Genomic DNA, 14,133 nt, shown 5'->3' on the forward strand with positions numbered 1-14,133 from the left:
CCTGTCCCTGCTCTGAGCCAAAACCCAGCTCCTTGTTTGTGTTTGTGGAGCAAGTTCTCTGAGGGACCAGAATGGAAGGATCCTATCTGCCCCGGGCTGCAGGCCAGTCTCAGTCTGGCCTTTGAGGCTGCTAAGCCCTTTGGTGTGGATGCAGGTTTCGCCCCGCCCCCGCCTGAGTGCTCAGCGAGGAGGATATGGCGGCTGTGCCTGAGCCCCACCTCTCTTCCCCAGAAAACCTTCCGCGGGTTTTCAGAGATGGGGGTGTGCACCCTTCCCCCGAGAGCACATCAACCTTGCTGTTTTATGGAGGGCCCAGGTTGTTATGCCCTGTGCACCCACAGCCACGGCGCGCAGCCCCTTGCGTTCCCCCGGGGCTGCCTCCGTGCAGCCACTTCCGTCCTCCGCCCGGCTTGTGCAGCCTGGCCCTGCCCGCGGCTGCCTGCCCGTGTCTCAGGCTGGGTGTCGGGGGGACGCTCTGTGCCCGTTTAACTTAGTTCTGTTAGTCAAGGGCTGCTCTGTACAGATCCGAGCCTCGGAGGCTCCCCCTCCGTCCAGCTGGCCTCTCAGTTGGAGAGGGGAGACCCATCGAGCGAGCGCCAGTCCTCCTTTGCCGCTCCCTCCCCGCGGGACCCGTCCTGCGCTGCTTTGCCTTTTGTTCTTTCGTTTTTCCTTTTCTCCTACTAGATTTTTGGCGTCTTTATCTTTTGAAGAGGGCGATGTTCTGTCGGAGTTCCACAGGTGCTCTGGTTGGCTGAGTGGGTCTGTAGATGTGGGTCTTGGTGTATTTGTGGGAGAGGGTGACCTGCGAGCGTCCTTCTACTCCGCCATCTACTCTGTCTCCTGCTGTCAACTTTTATTACCTGAATTATTTGAATTTTGATTATCCAAGGAAAGTCCCACTCCTAAGTTGGTTTCCCCTCAATGTCTCTTCTAGAGTTGCTGCATCGCAGAGAATGTAAACCCTTTTCCCTGAGCGGAGCCAATACCCTGAGCCCAGCTCAGATGTGTGTACTTCCCGGCTTTGCTGGGAACAGAGCACAGGAGAAATTGCTGAGACCAGAGTTTCACTCAGATTTTAGGGGCTCCCAAGCCCTCCGGGAACCTGACCTAGAGGTGGAAATTGTGGGACCAAAACAGAACTATAGACTTCTCGAATCATGCACTCCTGAGACAGACTAGAGGTCGCACACTTGGTGTTTCAGTCAATTTCAGAGCTTCTGCAGATGTTATTGAAAGTGGCAGTGGTGGGTCAGGGTTCCGACTTCTTGCTGACACACCCAAGTGGAGAGTGATGTTTCCTGTGCTGGCCTCACACCCCAATTCACCACCTTTTGTTTTTCCCTGCTGACAACTCCTCTGGATGCTGCTTTTTTTTTTTCCCCCCTCACTCGCTAAGAGATTTCACAGCCACTCCCTGTTTCTGTAAAAAGCAGGTCCCATTCACATCGTAGACCCAGGCCCGCTTTCCCCCCTACACCGAACACCCCAGTGCTTCATCTGCCCTTGGTTTCTGCCCTAGACCCACCACTCTCCTGGGGTCGCCTTCCTTAATTTCCATTTCTACCCCAACTCTAGCATCTGATGTTATTTTCAGGGACATTTTTCACCAAGTTGTTGGGCCTGCGTTCTGTCTCTCTCAGTTTGTAAGAGTGACGAACGTCACAGGAATGACAGGGAACCACGGAGCCCCTGATAGGCAGATGCCAGGCCCTCCTCCCAGGCGGCAGGTGGTGCTGGTCCTGCAGGCGCCTCCCTCGGCAAAACGACTCCACAGGACGTGTGGGAGGGCTCCTGTCCCCTGGGAGCCCTGTACTGTGGGGGTGGGGGCGGCCCCACCATCCTCCTTCCTGGTCTGGGAACAGCTATGTGGCAAGCCACAGCGGAGAGTGCCACGTGGTCTAGGTGTACCCTGGCAACGGCAGAACCCATGCTTGCCGTTTTCTCCTTGTTTCTAAGCTAATTGCTGAGGGCCTTTGCGACATTTTTTAACATGTTAGGAACCTTTGAACAGCTGGCAGCTATCAGGTAAAATAATGGAAGTGGTGGGAAGGTGCATTCTTTGGATGAGCTGGTTGCTTTACGTCGTGCCCGGCCCAGTGGGAGCTCAGTGTCAGGCCCCAGGAGGGAATGGGACCTTTCTTCATCAGAGGCAGCACAACACGGAGCCTAAGAGCACAGGCCACAGAGATCTGAGCCCCAACTCTACTGCTCTGTTGCTGTGCGACCTCAAGCAAGTTAGTGCTCAGTGTGTCCTCATCCGTGAAAGAGGATTCCACTGGTACCTTGGCTGATAGTTGGTGTTGGGATTAAAGGAGTTAATGTAGAGAATGCACTTAGGACAGTGCTGGCACCCGTTACTGTTGCTGGTAAGGCCATTATGAACGTTACCCACAGCAGCCACAGCCATGTGCAGCCCCCCGCAGGGCTGGCTGCTCATCTTCAGGTAGCAGGTATTCAGGCAATAAATCCGGGGTCCCCGTAGCCGCCGGGTCACCCACGGCCACACAACCAGCTGTTCCGCAACGTGTGCTCCGTGGCCTTTTTCTTCCCTGACTCTACCACCAGGCAGCTGTGTCTGTCCAGTTCCGTTCTACTTCTAAATATAGTCCAGCTGCATTCTGCCCTATCATCAGGTTCCCAGGGCATGTGGCTTAGAACAGGAATGGCAGTTGAGAAGTCAGCCTTCATCCCATTCCAACAGGACAGCCTTCCAGCATTTGTCATCTCTGAAGGTAGAATGAACAAGGCAGCTTCGGGGCACCTGGCTTGCAGGCCCTATGCAGGGGGAATCGGATTCTTCCCAGAGCCTCAGGGAAGGCAGGTGACCCCTCTGCCTTGTCTCACCCCAGCGACGACACAGTGATCAGCCGACAGACCCACTGGCAGCAGAAGTTTCCTGTCAACGTCTGAGAGGCTGGCCTGGCATTGGCTCTGGGTGTAATCGAATGCTTTGGGAAATCTGATTAAAATGTGAAAAGGATGCTCTACGGTCTCAGAGCTGTGAAGAGTGTCTGGTATTATAGAGAAGACAGGCCGGTGTCCGTGCTGCTTTGGCTCGCTCTGAGGGAACAGCCAGAGCTGCAGCTGAGCAGGAGACTTGGCCGCTGTAGCTGAAGTCTCAGCTCTATCTGATGTGTGGAAGATTAGTGCTGGCTGGTTGCCTCTGAGAAGGGTCCCCTAACGCAGTGGCCTTTCTGCATTGCCCGTAATACAGTTTTCACATAGGGGAATGACTGGTCCACAGTGTCCTGAGAAAACTCGATAGCTACCCTGCCTTGTCCACCAGGGACTTCAGAGATTTGTGCCAAGCTTATTAGCATTCACCAATCTCAGAAAAATGAAGAAGGCCTTACGTAGAATGCTGTGTGTTTTTTTTTCCTGAGAAGCGGGCTTCAGATCTAAAGAGCCAGAGCGGGCAGCCCACACGTGACGTTCCATCGATCCGTCATCTCTGGGTGGCAGCAGCTCAGCCTCCCCCAGCCCCGCCCGCCCGCCGCACGTTGTGTACTGAAACCATGGAGCCCCCAGTGAAGTACAGCGCCAGCCCGGAGAGGCTTCATCACAGCACTGACACGAGAAGACAAACCGAAGTCTGACTGGCCGTGTTATCCATCCAATACAAAAACCACCCAAGGGTAGAGGAATAGATATTCATCACGTCTCAGCAACTCAGCCAGGCCTGGGAGTTCAAGTGCGGTATTTCTAGGTGGATTTAGAAAGCCTTTCCTTGGCCAGGCGGAGTCCTCCCCCTGACAGCTCTCTTCACCAGCGGGCCAGCCGGCTGGATTAAAGCAAAGGGAACTCTGCTTGTCTGATTTGGGCCGGATCGCGGTTTTTCCTACCTCCCAGTGGTTTGTGTGCCATTGTGGAAGTCTGAGTGCTTTTCCCTAAGTTAAGCAGAACTTTGTCTTTGTGCCGCCTGTATTTGCCTTTATCTGTAGACAAGCTTTGGCTGCTGCGGTGGCCTTTGCCCTGGTTTAGCATGAACAGAATGATGGCATCGGCTTGAAAAGAGGTTCAGGAGATGACGAGACCATTCAGCAGGCTTGTCCTTGGAGGCTGCATCTGTTATTGAGGGCACGTAGGTTTTTTTTTTAATTATGGACTGTCTCCTTCAGCAGCTGCGTGCCTGTGTGGGTGTTACAGCCTCTGCAGTAGCGCAGCTTTGACAGCACTTTTGTCAGTAGGTCTTCTTCCCCATATTGTATCTTTCCTGAAAGATCTCTTGGTTAATGAAGGGTCTCTGGAAGCGGCGAGGGTGAGAGCCTTACCTGCAGTAAAAAGTGAAAAAGGAATATTTCAAGGAAAGTCGGCTTGATTTGAATGTCAGCAGGTAGGGCAAATCTGCTGCTTAGAACGTGGTCCCTCTGCATTTGGAAACTCCAGCCTCCCCTACCTGCTGGAACATGTTTTTATTTTCCTTATTGAGTAACAGAGGGTGGACTTAGCTGAATTTCTCGGTTCTGCCAAATCCATGAGAGCTGGTGGTTAGCCACTGTGTGTAAATTGATGGGTGCCATGGGTTTCCTCTTAAGCAGATTTGTGGCAATTCTCATATTTAAGGGTGAACATATGATAAAGGGTGAGCGTTCCTGTGTGATTTTTTTTTTTAAAGTCCACGTAGTGATGGGAGAGTCCATCCACCCAGACTAACCAGGCAGGTGCAGCGACGCAGCACTGACGAAGCTCTAGTCACAGAACGGGGCCTGCGGCCCCTGACTCTCAAAGCCGGCGGTCCAGAGGGCAGGAACAGTAGAGGCGTCTTCAGACACCTCTCCTTGGTGAGCCAACCCAGCTGATTGTTTTCACAGAGCAAGATGAGGCTCAGGGTCAGCTCAGCGGCCTGGCAGCTCCCTCCTCCGGTTAGTGGTCTCAATAGATCACCTGTCTATGTTCTTCCTCGTTTTGGAAACATGTGAAAACCACTTCTGTCACCTCTGGGGCTGATGTGAAGATGGATACAGTTATGATCCACTTTTGGTTTTGCAGAAGTAATATGTTCTGTTTGTTGCTTCTTGATTTGCTCCTTTCCTGCCTTCTTATTCTAGCGATCGCCAGGACCTGCAGCAGAAGAGAGGCCGGGCAGTAAACTCGGCCGGGCGTGCAGCTCGGGAAGAACGGTTTTAGGGGACGCAGGGCTGACACTGAGCTTGGGGGGTGGCGAGTTCCACTGTCCTCGGGCCCACAAAGTCCAGGCTCTGCAGCATGTTCATTCCTCTGACAAAATGCTCTGTAAATGTACGGTGACAGCGTAGAAGTAGGATTCTTGCTGTTTACTGAAAGTGATCGGAATTTTCTGGTGACAGCTCTGTGTTTGGGGAAGTACCAGTCGACATCTCAGAGGAGGCAGAGGGTGACAGTTTCATATTTGCCTTCAAAATGCTGATCTTTCAGTTTTTAGAGGTTTTATATAATTTTTTTTTCCTTTACAGAATGAAGTTGGCCTACTGGAGTTCTTCCAAAATGTGATGAAAGAAACTAGGGCAGAGCCAAAAAAAGTGGCTAGTTGGGTCCTCAACACTTTTCTGGGTTTTTTAAAGCAGCAGAACCTTGCTGTTAGTGAGAGGTGAGTGGGGACGGCGTGGGTGGGACGGTGGGTCTGGGGGCTGGTCTCCCTTTGTGATGAACTCTGTCCAGAAGCACTTGAGATAGCACAGGGCCTCTGTCCTCAGGATCCCCTGACAAGATACAGATGTCCCCTGTGAATCCCAAATCCTAAAGCTGTCCGCCATCACATCTGAAAGGTCATTTATTCAAACCTCCGACTCTCCATGCTGTCCTTTATTCCATGCTGGGCTGAGGGCCTGAAGGTGTATAAGGCAGGGAGTTGACAAGTGGGTGCGGGATACAAACCCGGGAGAAGCAGAAGGGTGCCTCAGGCGTTCGGCTGGCGCTGTTGGGCCGCAGGTGCGCACAGGCTGCTGCGAATGCGCAGAAAGGGGAGCTGCACCAAGGCGGGGGGTCAGCCAGGCACTCCCTGAGAAGGGAGAGCGAGGTTCCTCAGAGGCCGAGCCCTGAGGGACTAGTGGGAGTTGCCAAGGGCTGGGAGAGGCAGGGCATCCAGAGCAGGGGCACGATCGTCAGTCGTGGACCATGACGCTCGGAGACCAGCAGGCGTGGGAGGCTCAGAAGACCCAGAAGCTCCGGGGGCCTCAGGAGGGACGGAGGGAACTTCAGAGATGGGAGAGGGCCACCCGGTGGCTTCACCTGCCTTTGTTAGCAGCCCTCAAAAGCCTAAGAGCACAGCTCACTCGAGTTTCCCTCTAGGGGGTGGGATGGAATATGGACCAGAGGTGGGAAGCCTGGTTGGGCCCCTCTTACAGGAGCGCCCATGAGAAACGCCCTGTGCCCGAGTGTGGTGGCATCACTGAGTGAGGTGACCAAGGTGAGGGCAGTGATTTCACACCTGCATGACTCCAGGTCCCAGGAACGGGCTGTGGAGCAAGATGGGGGCAGCGCCTTTCAGCGTGGCCGGGGGTGAGGGAAGGGGGACAGGGTGTGGAGGACGCTGTGTTCCTTTTGGACACCCTGGGTTTGAGCTGCCTGTGGGACAGATGTCCCCCTAGTGGGGTGACCCATGGCAGCTGATGAGAGACATCTGTCTCGGAGGTGTAAATCCAAGAGTGGGTTAGTTTAGACTCTGCCCCGTGCCAAGTTCTGTGCCGAATATGGGGAAACCAGTCCCAAAGACAGATGTGGTCCCTGCTCTTGGAGCTGCCAGTCTAGAGGCTAGTGACCATGAAGCAGTGAGCCGAGTTCCCTGAGAAGGGGCGGGAGCAGCTGAGCTGTGCCCTGTGTGAAGGGTGAGTGGGGCCAGGCGGGCCGCGGGGGTCCGAGCGCTCCAGGCACAGGGACCAGCGCACGTCAGAGTCTTGGGGGTGAAGGCAGCGCACAGCCCATGTATGTGGATCATGGACTCGGCGGCAAGTAGATGGTACGAGAAGCCATGGGAGCAGATGAGAGCAGTCGGGGAGGAAACAGTGCGACCGGCAGCTGCGGAAGGGGCCTGAGACCCCCCTGGACTTTAACCACCGAATGTAGGCAGAGGAGGGGGAGAACCAGGAGTGTGGGGGTCACAGAAGCCAGAGAAAAGGGAAGTGTCGAGAAGGACAGAATGAGCCGCAGATTCTAGTGTGTGGGGGACACAGTGGATGGTCCCAGCGGGAGGCAGAGTGGTTTGAGCTTTTGCAGGAGAGGCCAATCTTAGCTTTAAATAAGTTTTTCCACTTTGTCGGCTGTGATGTCACTTGAGTCACTGAATCTCAGTCTCGGCGGAGACCTGAGATGCCTTCTGGTTGGGCTCTGGCCTTTAGCAGAGGAGAAGATCCAGGCCCTGGGGGTGAGGTGCCCACCTGCTCAGGCTGGAAGCCAGTCCCCTGACTTTCAGGTCAGTTTCTTCCTATGTTGATCTGTGAAGTTAGGGGTTTGCTTAACAACCATTTGGGGAGCTTCTAGAGGAGCTGGGGTTGAACTTGGAGTTGAATTCGAGCCCCCGATATTTATCCAAACAGTTCATAAGCACTAGAGTTTTAAGAACCCAAGGGCACCAACCGCTCAATAAAAGTGTACTTGGTTGTTCCAAGTCAAGTAAGGAGGAGGCTGAGCAACGGTTCTTACAGTTTTTGTGGAGCAGGAACTGAGGGGCCAGAACCAAGCTGTGGCAGATCCCCCAGCTCCACAGCTCAGAGCAGCGCTGGCTGGGCTGCGTGTGTCCACCAGCCTCACCGGGGAGGGCACGTAGCCAGCGAGCGACCTCGGCGCCGGGGCTCACGTTTCCAAAGCGGAGAACAGCAGTAGCCACGAAGCTAGCAGTGTTCCCGTGATGACACCAGGCTGGGAGCCCTCCAGAGATCACATCGGCAGGAACTGATTTTGCAAATGAGCATTCATCTTTGGAAACTGCCTGAAAGAGATGTTTAAAGAGTCCAACCCGGAAAGCTCTAGTTGAACTTGGCACTTGGATTGTTTCGAGTGTATTGCTTTGGAAGTTGGCCTTTGATTAGTAACTCATAAATAACTATTCGTAACAGGTTTGATTTACTTAAGAAAGTGGAAATAACAGATTTCCCGAGCAGGCATTTCCTGGTAAGATCAGGCAAGTGCAGCTGTCCAGTTGTGCACTCCAGCTGTTTACCCAGACTTGCAGGGCAGCCTTGGCAACTGAGGCGCTAGGAAACCAGGGGAAGCTTTTCAGCCGAGAAGGCACTGGTGCTGACAGGAGGGTCAGTCCAGCGTGTGACGGGCGGGGCAGCATCCAAGATGGGGCGCAGGAGGCCGGAGCCTGTTAGAGGTCCCTGCCGCAAGCCTCTTTGTATCCAGCCTGTGAGCTGAGGATGGTTATTACCTCTCATATGAGTCAAAACAAAGACCATGTGACTGAGACCAGGTGAGTCCCACAGAGCCTTACGTACTTACTCTTGGGCACCTTCCAGAAGTTTGCCGACCCCAGGCTTAGAGCCTGTTGGGGCCGGGCCCTCTGCGGGGCAGCTGACCGGTGGGCGGGGGGGCCCGGGCCCTGAGGGCAGCGGCAGCCTGGGGACAGGGGTGCTTTCCTTCTCTGTCAGACTGAGGCGGAGCCCCGGGCCCCTCCTCGTGAGCAGGAGGACACGGAAGAGGGCAGTCAGGGAGGAGGAAGGGAACCCGAGGCCCAGGAGGAGGGATTTTCACAGACGTTTATGGTCTGCCCAGGAGTCAGGGTGCGGCAGGCTGGGGACGCTGTGACATTTGGCCATAAGTGAGGGGAGGCGAGTTTTTAAGAGCACAGCTTCCTTGGAGGGATAGAGTTGGAGTCGAAGCGACGTGTGCTTGCGAAGGCAGATGGCAGCCACTGATGCTCTCTATAGGTAAAGAATAGATAAGAAACCAGGCAGAAGCAAGTGACCGCAAGCTCACTGGAAGGCATTTTCAAGAGAGGGAAGCCTGGAGCGTTTGTGAAGGTGTGGGATTAAAGCCGCAGGAGAGAGGAAATGGGTACCCGAGTAGCAGAGAGGAGAGAGGAAGGTGGGGTGGAAAGTGATGAGGTCTGGCGCATGGGCGGAGGGGTTGTGTGAGGGAGGAGGAGGGCACCCTGGAAAATTCTGAGCCTTGTCTCACTGGTGTCCTGGTGATGTGGGAGGTGAGGATCTGCTGAGAAGGGGGCGGGGGGTGGGAAGGAGACTAAGACCGTTGCTTGGGTGGGGGCACCAGGTAGGGGCGTCAGGAAACTAGTGAGTTGACCAGAAGGATTACTGAGCAGCATGAGCTACCTGGATGTCCACGCCTGTCTTCCTCCGCCAGCGTCTCGTGTCCCGTGGACTTTGGGCCTCAGGTGAGCCTGGGGACTGAGACGGGCCATGTGTTTCATGGGTACCAGCGTGGCTGTCGAAGTGTCAGGTGTCTGCTCCCAGAACCCAAGCTGGAGATGGAGCTGTGATCCTAAAAGGGCTCTGAAGGACTGGGGGAAGCCGGAAGGCCTGACAGACCCCACGTCCCCGCATCTGTGGATGCACCGGGCTCGGGATTGGAGACCAGCACACGGAGCCCACGGCTTCCATGTCAGGTTCTTCTGTGGTGGAGACACTCACGGTCCAGAAACCAGTACGACCTGACAGCAGCACATGCGTAGCTTGGGCCTCTCTCACATTATGTTCCACACCACGTGGTTTATTTATTTAACTATGAGGGGGCCTCTCCGGATCAGGGTGACAGGTCCTGATCTTTGTCACTGTCTTACTCGAGGTTGGCCCTGGCACGGCTGGAATGAGTCTGTGCAGGAGACCAGCCGTCCTTGTTGGGTCGGAGGAGAGAAGTCCCGAGGGGCGGGGGAGAAGTCCATGACACAGATACTGTTGCCCTACTGTGTGTCACGCACGGTGGCTACAAAAGAGTGATTGAGATATCCCACAAGCTGCGAGGTTGGTGGAGATACTTTATAGTGAATTAAGGTCGCCGGATGAAAAGCCAAGTATTTTTAGCTGCGCTGTATTCTATTTCTGTCCCCACAGCCCTTTATCATCGTTCATACGGGAGCAAGGACCCTTCCTTTCGCAGGCTCAAGAAATCTAGTTCAACGCAGTGCTTAGTACAGGTTCTGCCCACGGTCTGCGCTCTCATTGGCCTTTGTGTTGACTAGGATTGTAGAACATCCAAGAAACCCGAATTTTTAAAACAACCTGGATTCTTTATTACTTGTCGGTAAGGGCGGGAGGTTGGAGAAGGGTTCCCGTTTATTCCCTAGCCCTCTGGCCTCGTCCTGATGAGAGTTAATTAATCAGGGTGGCTCACAGCCGTTCCAAATACCAACTTAGTGCCGCCAGGCACTCTCCAAAGCCGGTTTCCTCCGGGAATTACCTTTTATCCACACTTGGGGATGAACAGACACTTGAAGGACGATGGGCCCGCAGTCCCACGTGAGCAGCCCCGTGAGGCTTCACTGGACCTGAGTCAGAGTCCGGTCGGTCCGACCTGGTGAGCTTGCACGTGGTTGGTTTGGAATTCCGAGAAATGGGCATAAGGGGCGAAGCGGTCATTTCTTTTTTATTGTCTGAGAGCTTACAAAGAAGTGTGAATAGTGAATGATGGAAGTGAGACTTAAAGGGGTTTTCAAGTGGCATTAGGAGCATCTCCGAAGATTTCGTTTCCACAGAGCCTTCTATGCTATGAGTCGTTGGCAGTCTGTTTGAAGCTCACCCCCTCGTGACCTCAGATAGACAGCGTTTCATTAGCCTATTGCTGTATGTGTTTAAAAGTATCAAAACCATCTATTTTACAAGAAATAGTCTGTAATTCAGGCTTGTGTTCTCACTAATCCTCAACATTCACCCCAGCTCTTGCCCTGAGTGTGACCTGATGACACTTTATGTGTTTGGTTGCCCTTCGGCCTTGTATATCATGAGATCTTGGCAAGTAAGTCGCTTCCTAGATGTGTAGATATAATGGAGTCTGGGCCCTTCTGAGTCCGGAAAGCTGCCGAGAGGCTGCAGGACAGGACTGAGTGTGGCCGCCCGTGAGGCCGGTAACCACGTGGCTGGTACTCATTGCGTCCCTACAAGAAAAGCTCTTCCAATTAAAAAATTTATATTTGCCAGAAAACACTCAGAAAAGTGTCTTTGTTAGCTGTTTTGTTTGAAGTAATTTTTAGGCTGATCTTTTAGTTGACAATATTTAATTACTGGGTTTTTTCTTTTCTTTTCTTTTCTTATCGTGGTTCATGAATTTTGCAGCCACCTCCTTTTTTTTGACTAATTAAACTGAGCAGTTGTCTGTTGCTACAACTTCTGCCAAACAGCGGTTATTGTCGGTGGTGAAATAAAGAAAAACAACACTAGTCACAGAAATGTGTTATATCCTAGAATACCAGATATATAAATAAAATAGAGCCCAGTTGGCCTTTCTTTTCATTCCTGGGCGGGGGTTTAATTATTCAAACCTACAAAGTCAAGTGCTTTGCTTTTGAGTGACCCTAAATGTGGAGGCCGACAGAGTGAAATGGAAATGTTCCTTCTCTCCTTTTGGGGGCTGCCAGTCCTGTCACCCCTTCTGCCCTGGCGGAGCTGCTCAACCTGGTGGAGAGGAAGGCCATCTCTTCATCCGCAGCTAAGCAGGTATGTGCGTCCGCTGCCAGAAGCGTCTGGCACAGGTAATTTGCTTCTCATCTGCGCTAACCAGAGGGAGGAGTTATTGTTTGGCTTTGCCTGGAATGTTTCCCAAACATTTATGTGAAAGGTGGGGCCCTGCAGCTCCTGGGAGCTTCAGACTGTGCACGCTCCCCCCGTGCCCTGTCCCCAGCCCTCATCCTCCCTCTCCCATCCAGGGGCACATTCATCTTGGCATGTGGTCGCCCCTGAAAGTCAGTCTTCCAGCCAGGAGGGTGAGGTCAGCCTGCCTCGCACCTAGATAAAAATTTACATGCATGCCCAGTGTGTGAAAACTCAGAAAAGAAGCATCATCATCAAAGGCGGCCTCCCGCCTCATCTCCACCTCCACCTGACAGTCTCCGGTGGGCGCAGGATGCCCAGGATTCAGAAGACCCTGACAAGTAAGCACCCAGAAGGATGAGGAACACCAAGGTGGCTGCCTGATCTCAACTTCTGATGTCGCAGCTGTCAATGCTTCAGCCAGAAACTTAATGTTATTTTAATGGTGCCTTTTGCATTTAATATTTATACACGTCGACAGCAGTGGCAGGTTACAAAGCGAGGCTTTGGAAAAGTGGCTGCTTTGGGCTAATTACAAGGCACCGTGGAGCAGCCACCCAGCTCTGTGCTGGGAAACTGGAGCCGGGAACTAATAAAGGCTTTGTTTACCCACCACCAAGTGAGGCTGGGAAGTGCGGGCCTGCACTGCACTTAGGAGAGGGTTTTAGCTGCCTGGGTGTCAGGGGAATACAAATGTTTATGACAGTGCTCAGCAGTAGCAGAAAGATTAGATGGCCTGAGGGCAGAAGGGGACTATATATACACGCATAAGAGCAGACAGACTGTAGCATTTGAAACCAAAAAGGGAAAAACCTTCCCCCTCCCACACATCTGCCCCACCAAGGAGAACCTAGCGCAGCGAGTCTGACGGGTTCCGTGGGAAGAGACGGGAGATGCCGACAGCCGGGAGATGCCGACAGCCGGGTTCAGATACAGATAGAGATGTTTTTGGGTTCTGTCAACTTCCAGCATGTGTAAAGCAGTGAATCCTGCCTCCTGTGAGGCAGTCACAGAACTGACATAAAAGTCTGTTTAGCAAGGTATTAAATGTGTGTCACATAAGGCAATCTCCCTCATACACCGTTGTCTTGGGGGGTTGCTTTTTGATTTTTCTACTTTGTTTTCTGTTTTTAAAAAATCACCAATTTTCTGGTGGAAAAATGCTATTTGTTTATTATAAAGAACTTAAGTAATGCAGAAAAATACAAAGATTTTCAGATACTACGACCTCAGAATAACTGCCATTAATTCTGGCTGAGCATTGTCCCAGGCATTTTTCCATGAATACATTGTGTTAGAGGGATTGGTTGATGGGATGGGCAGATCGGAGGTTAGAGGAATAAGATTTTCGAAAATAAGAGGTTTTAGTGTACTGATTTTAGGGTTTTTTTTTTCATGAAGTATATGGTTCATTGGTTTTTAGGATAGTCACAAAGTTGTACAACCATCACCACTATGTAATTCCAGAGCATCTTCATCACCCTAGGAAACAAACCCTGCATCTCCTGATTAACCCTGCATCCTAGGCAACCAGTAATCTGTTTTCTGTCTCTGGACTTGTCTGTTCTGGACTTTTAATTTAAATGCACTCATACAGCATGTGGCGTCTTGTGTCTGGCTTCTTTCACCTGAGACTGTGTTTTCAGAGTCCATCTGTTGTAACAAGTGTCGGCACTTCCTGCCTTTTTATGGCTGGAGAATACTCCAGTGTGGACCTAACCACGTTCTGTCTGTCGTTCATCAGTAATGGGCAGCTGTGTAGTTTCCGCGTTTGGGCTCTTACGAGTTATGTTGGCTGTGAACATGTATGTACAGGTTTTTGTTTGTGCCTGTGTTTTCAAATATCTTGGGGATATACCTATGGGAACGGAATTTCTGGGTCATCTGGTAATTGCATTTTGAATATTTTGAGGACCTGCCAGACTGTCTTCTAAGAGGACCCCCTCTCTCATTGTCACCGCCCCCTTCCTGCCCTGTCCCTGGGATGGGTCTTTTCCCCCCTGCACTCTGACCCCGAAGCCGTGGAACAGGGACAGGCCAGAAGCCTGGGTGCTTTCCTTTCGTACTTCCTTCCAGATGCTTTAAAAATCACTTCAGCTAGAGAAACCGATGGGTGGTAGTTAAGAGGGTGTGTGAATTTAGTCACCAGGAACCCAAGGCTGAGTTTCCGCCCCGCGTGTCAGAGCCGGCTCCTGTGGTCGAAGTGTGACCAGGGGTCCCCGCTTGCATCGCCCCCCACTCTTGGCGGCCATTCATTAGCACACATGACCAGCATTGCAGCAGGAACCCTTCGTTATAGGTCTGTCTTGGGTGGGTGGCTGCAGGCTGGGCCAGAAACCATTGTACGTGGACAGCACTTCCCGGGCTGGGGCTTTGAAGGCAGACAGAGCTGAGGATCTGTGCCATGTTGTGTTTGCCGCAAGGGGGCCAGAAGAGCCCGCGGAGCCTGGCCTGGAGG

General features: G+C 52.7%; 1 protein-coding gene across 1 annotated transcript in view; it reads left to right on the forward strand.

The window, feature by feature from the left end:
* Window positions 1-14,133, forward strand: part of GATB (glutamyl-tRNA amidotransferase subunit B) — an 82,626-nt gene that overhangs the window by 62,377 nt on the left and 6,116 nt on the right. The window contains exons 10-11 of the mRNA XM_031464723.2: window positions 5,433-5,566; window positions 11,504-11,582. Of these exons, the coding sequence (XP_031320583.1) occupies window positions 5,433-5,566; window positions 11,504-11,582 (213 nt within the window). The remainder of the gene's footprint in view (window positions 1-5,432; window positions 5,567-11,503; window positions 11,583-14,133) is intronic.

This window comes from Camelus dromedarius, chromosome 1, assembly GCF_036321535.1.
Source record: "Camelus dromedarius isolate mCamDro1 chromosome 1, mCamDro1.pat, whole genome shotgun sequence".
In the NCBI taxonomy this organism is placed as follows: Eukaryota; Metazoa; Chordata; class Mammalia; order Artiodactyla; family Camelidae; genus Camelus; species Camelus dromedarius.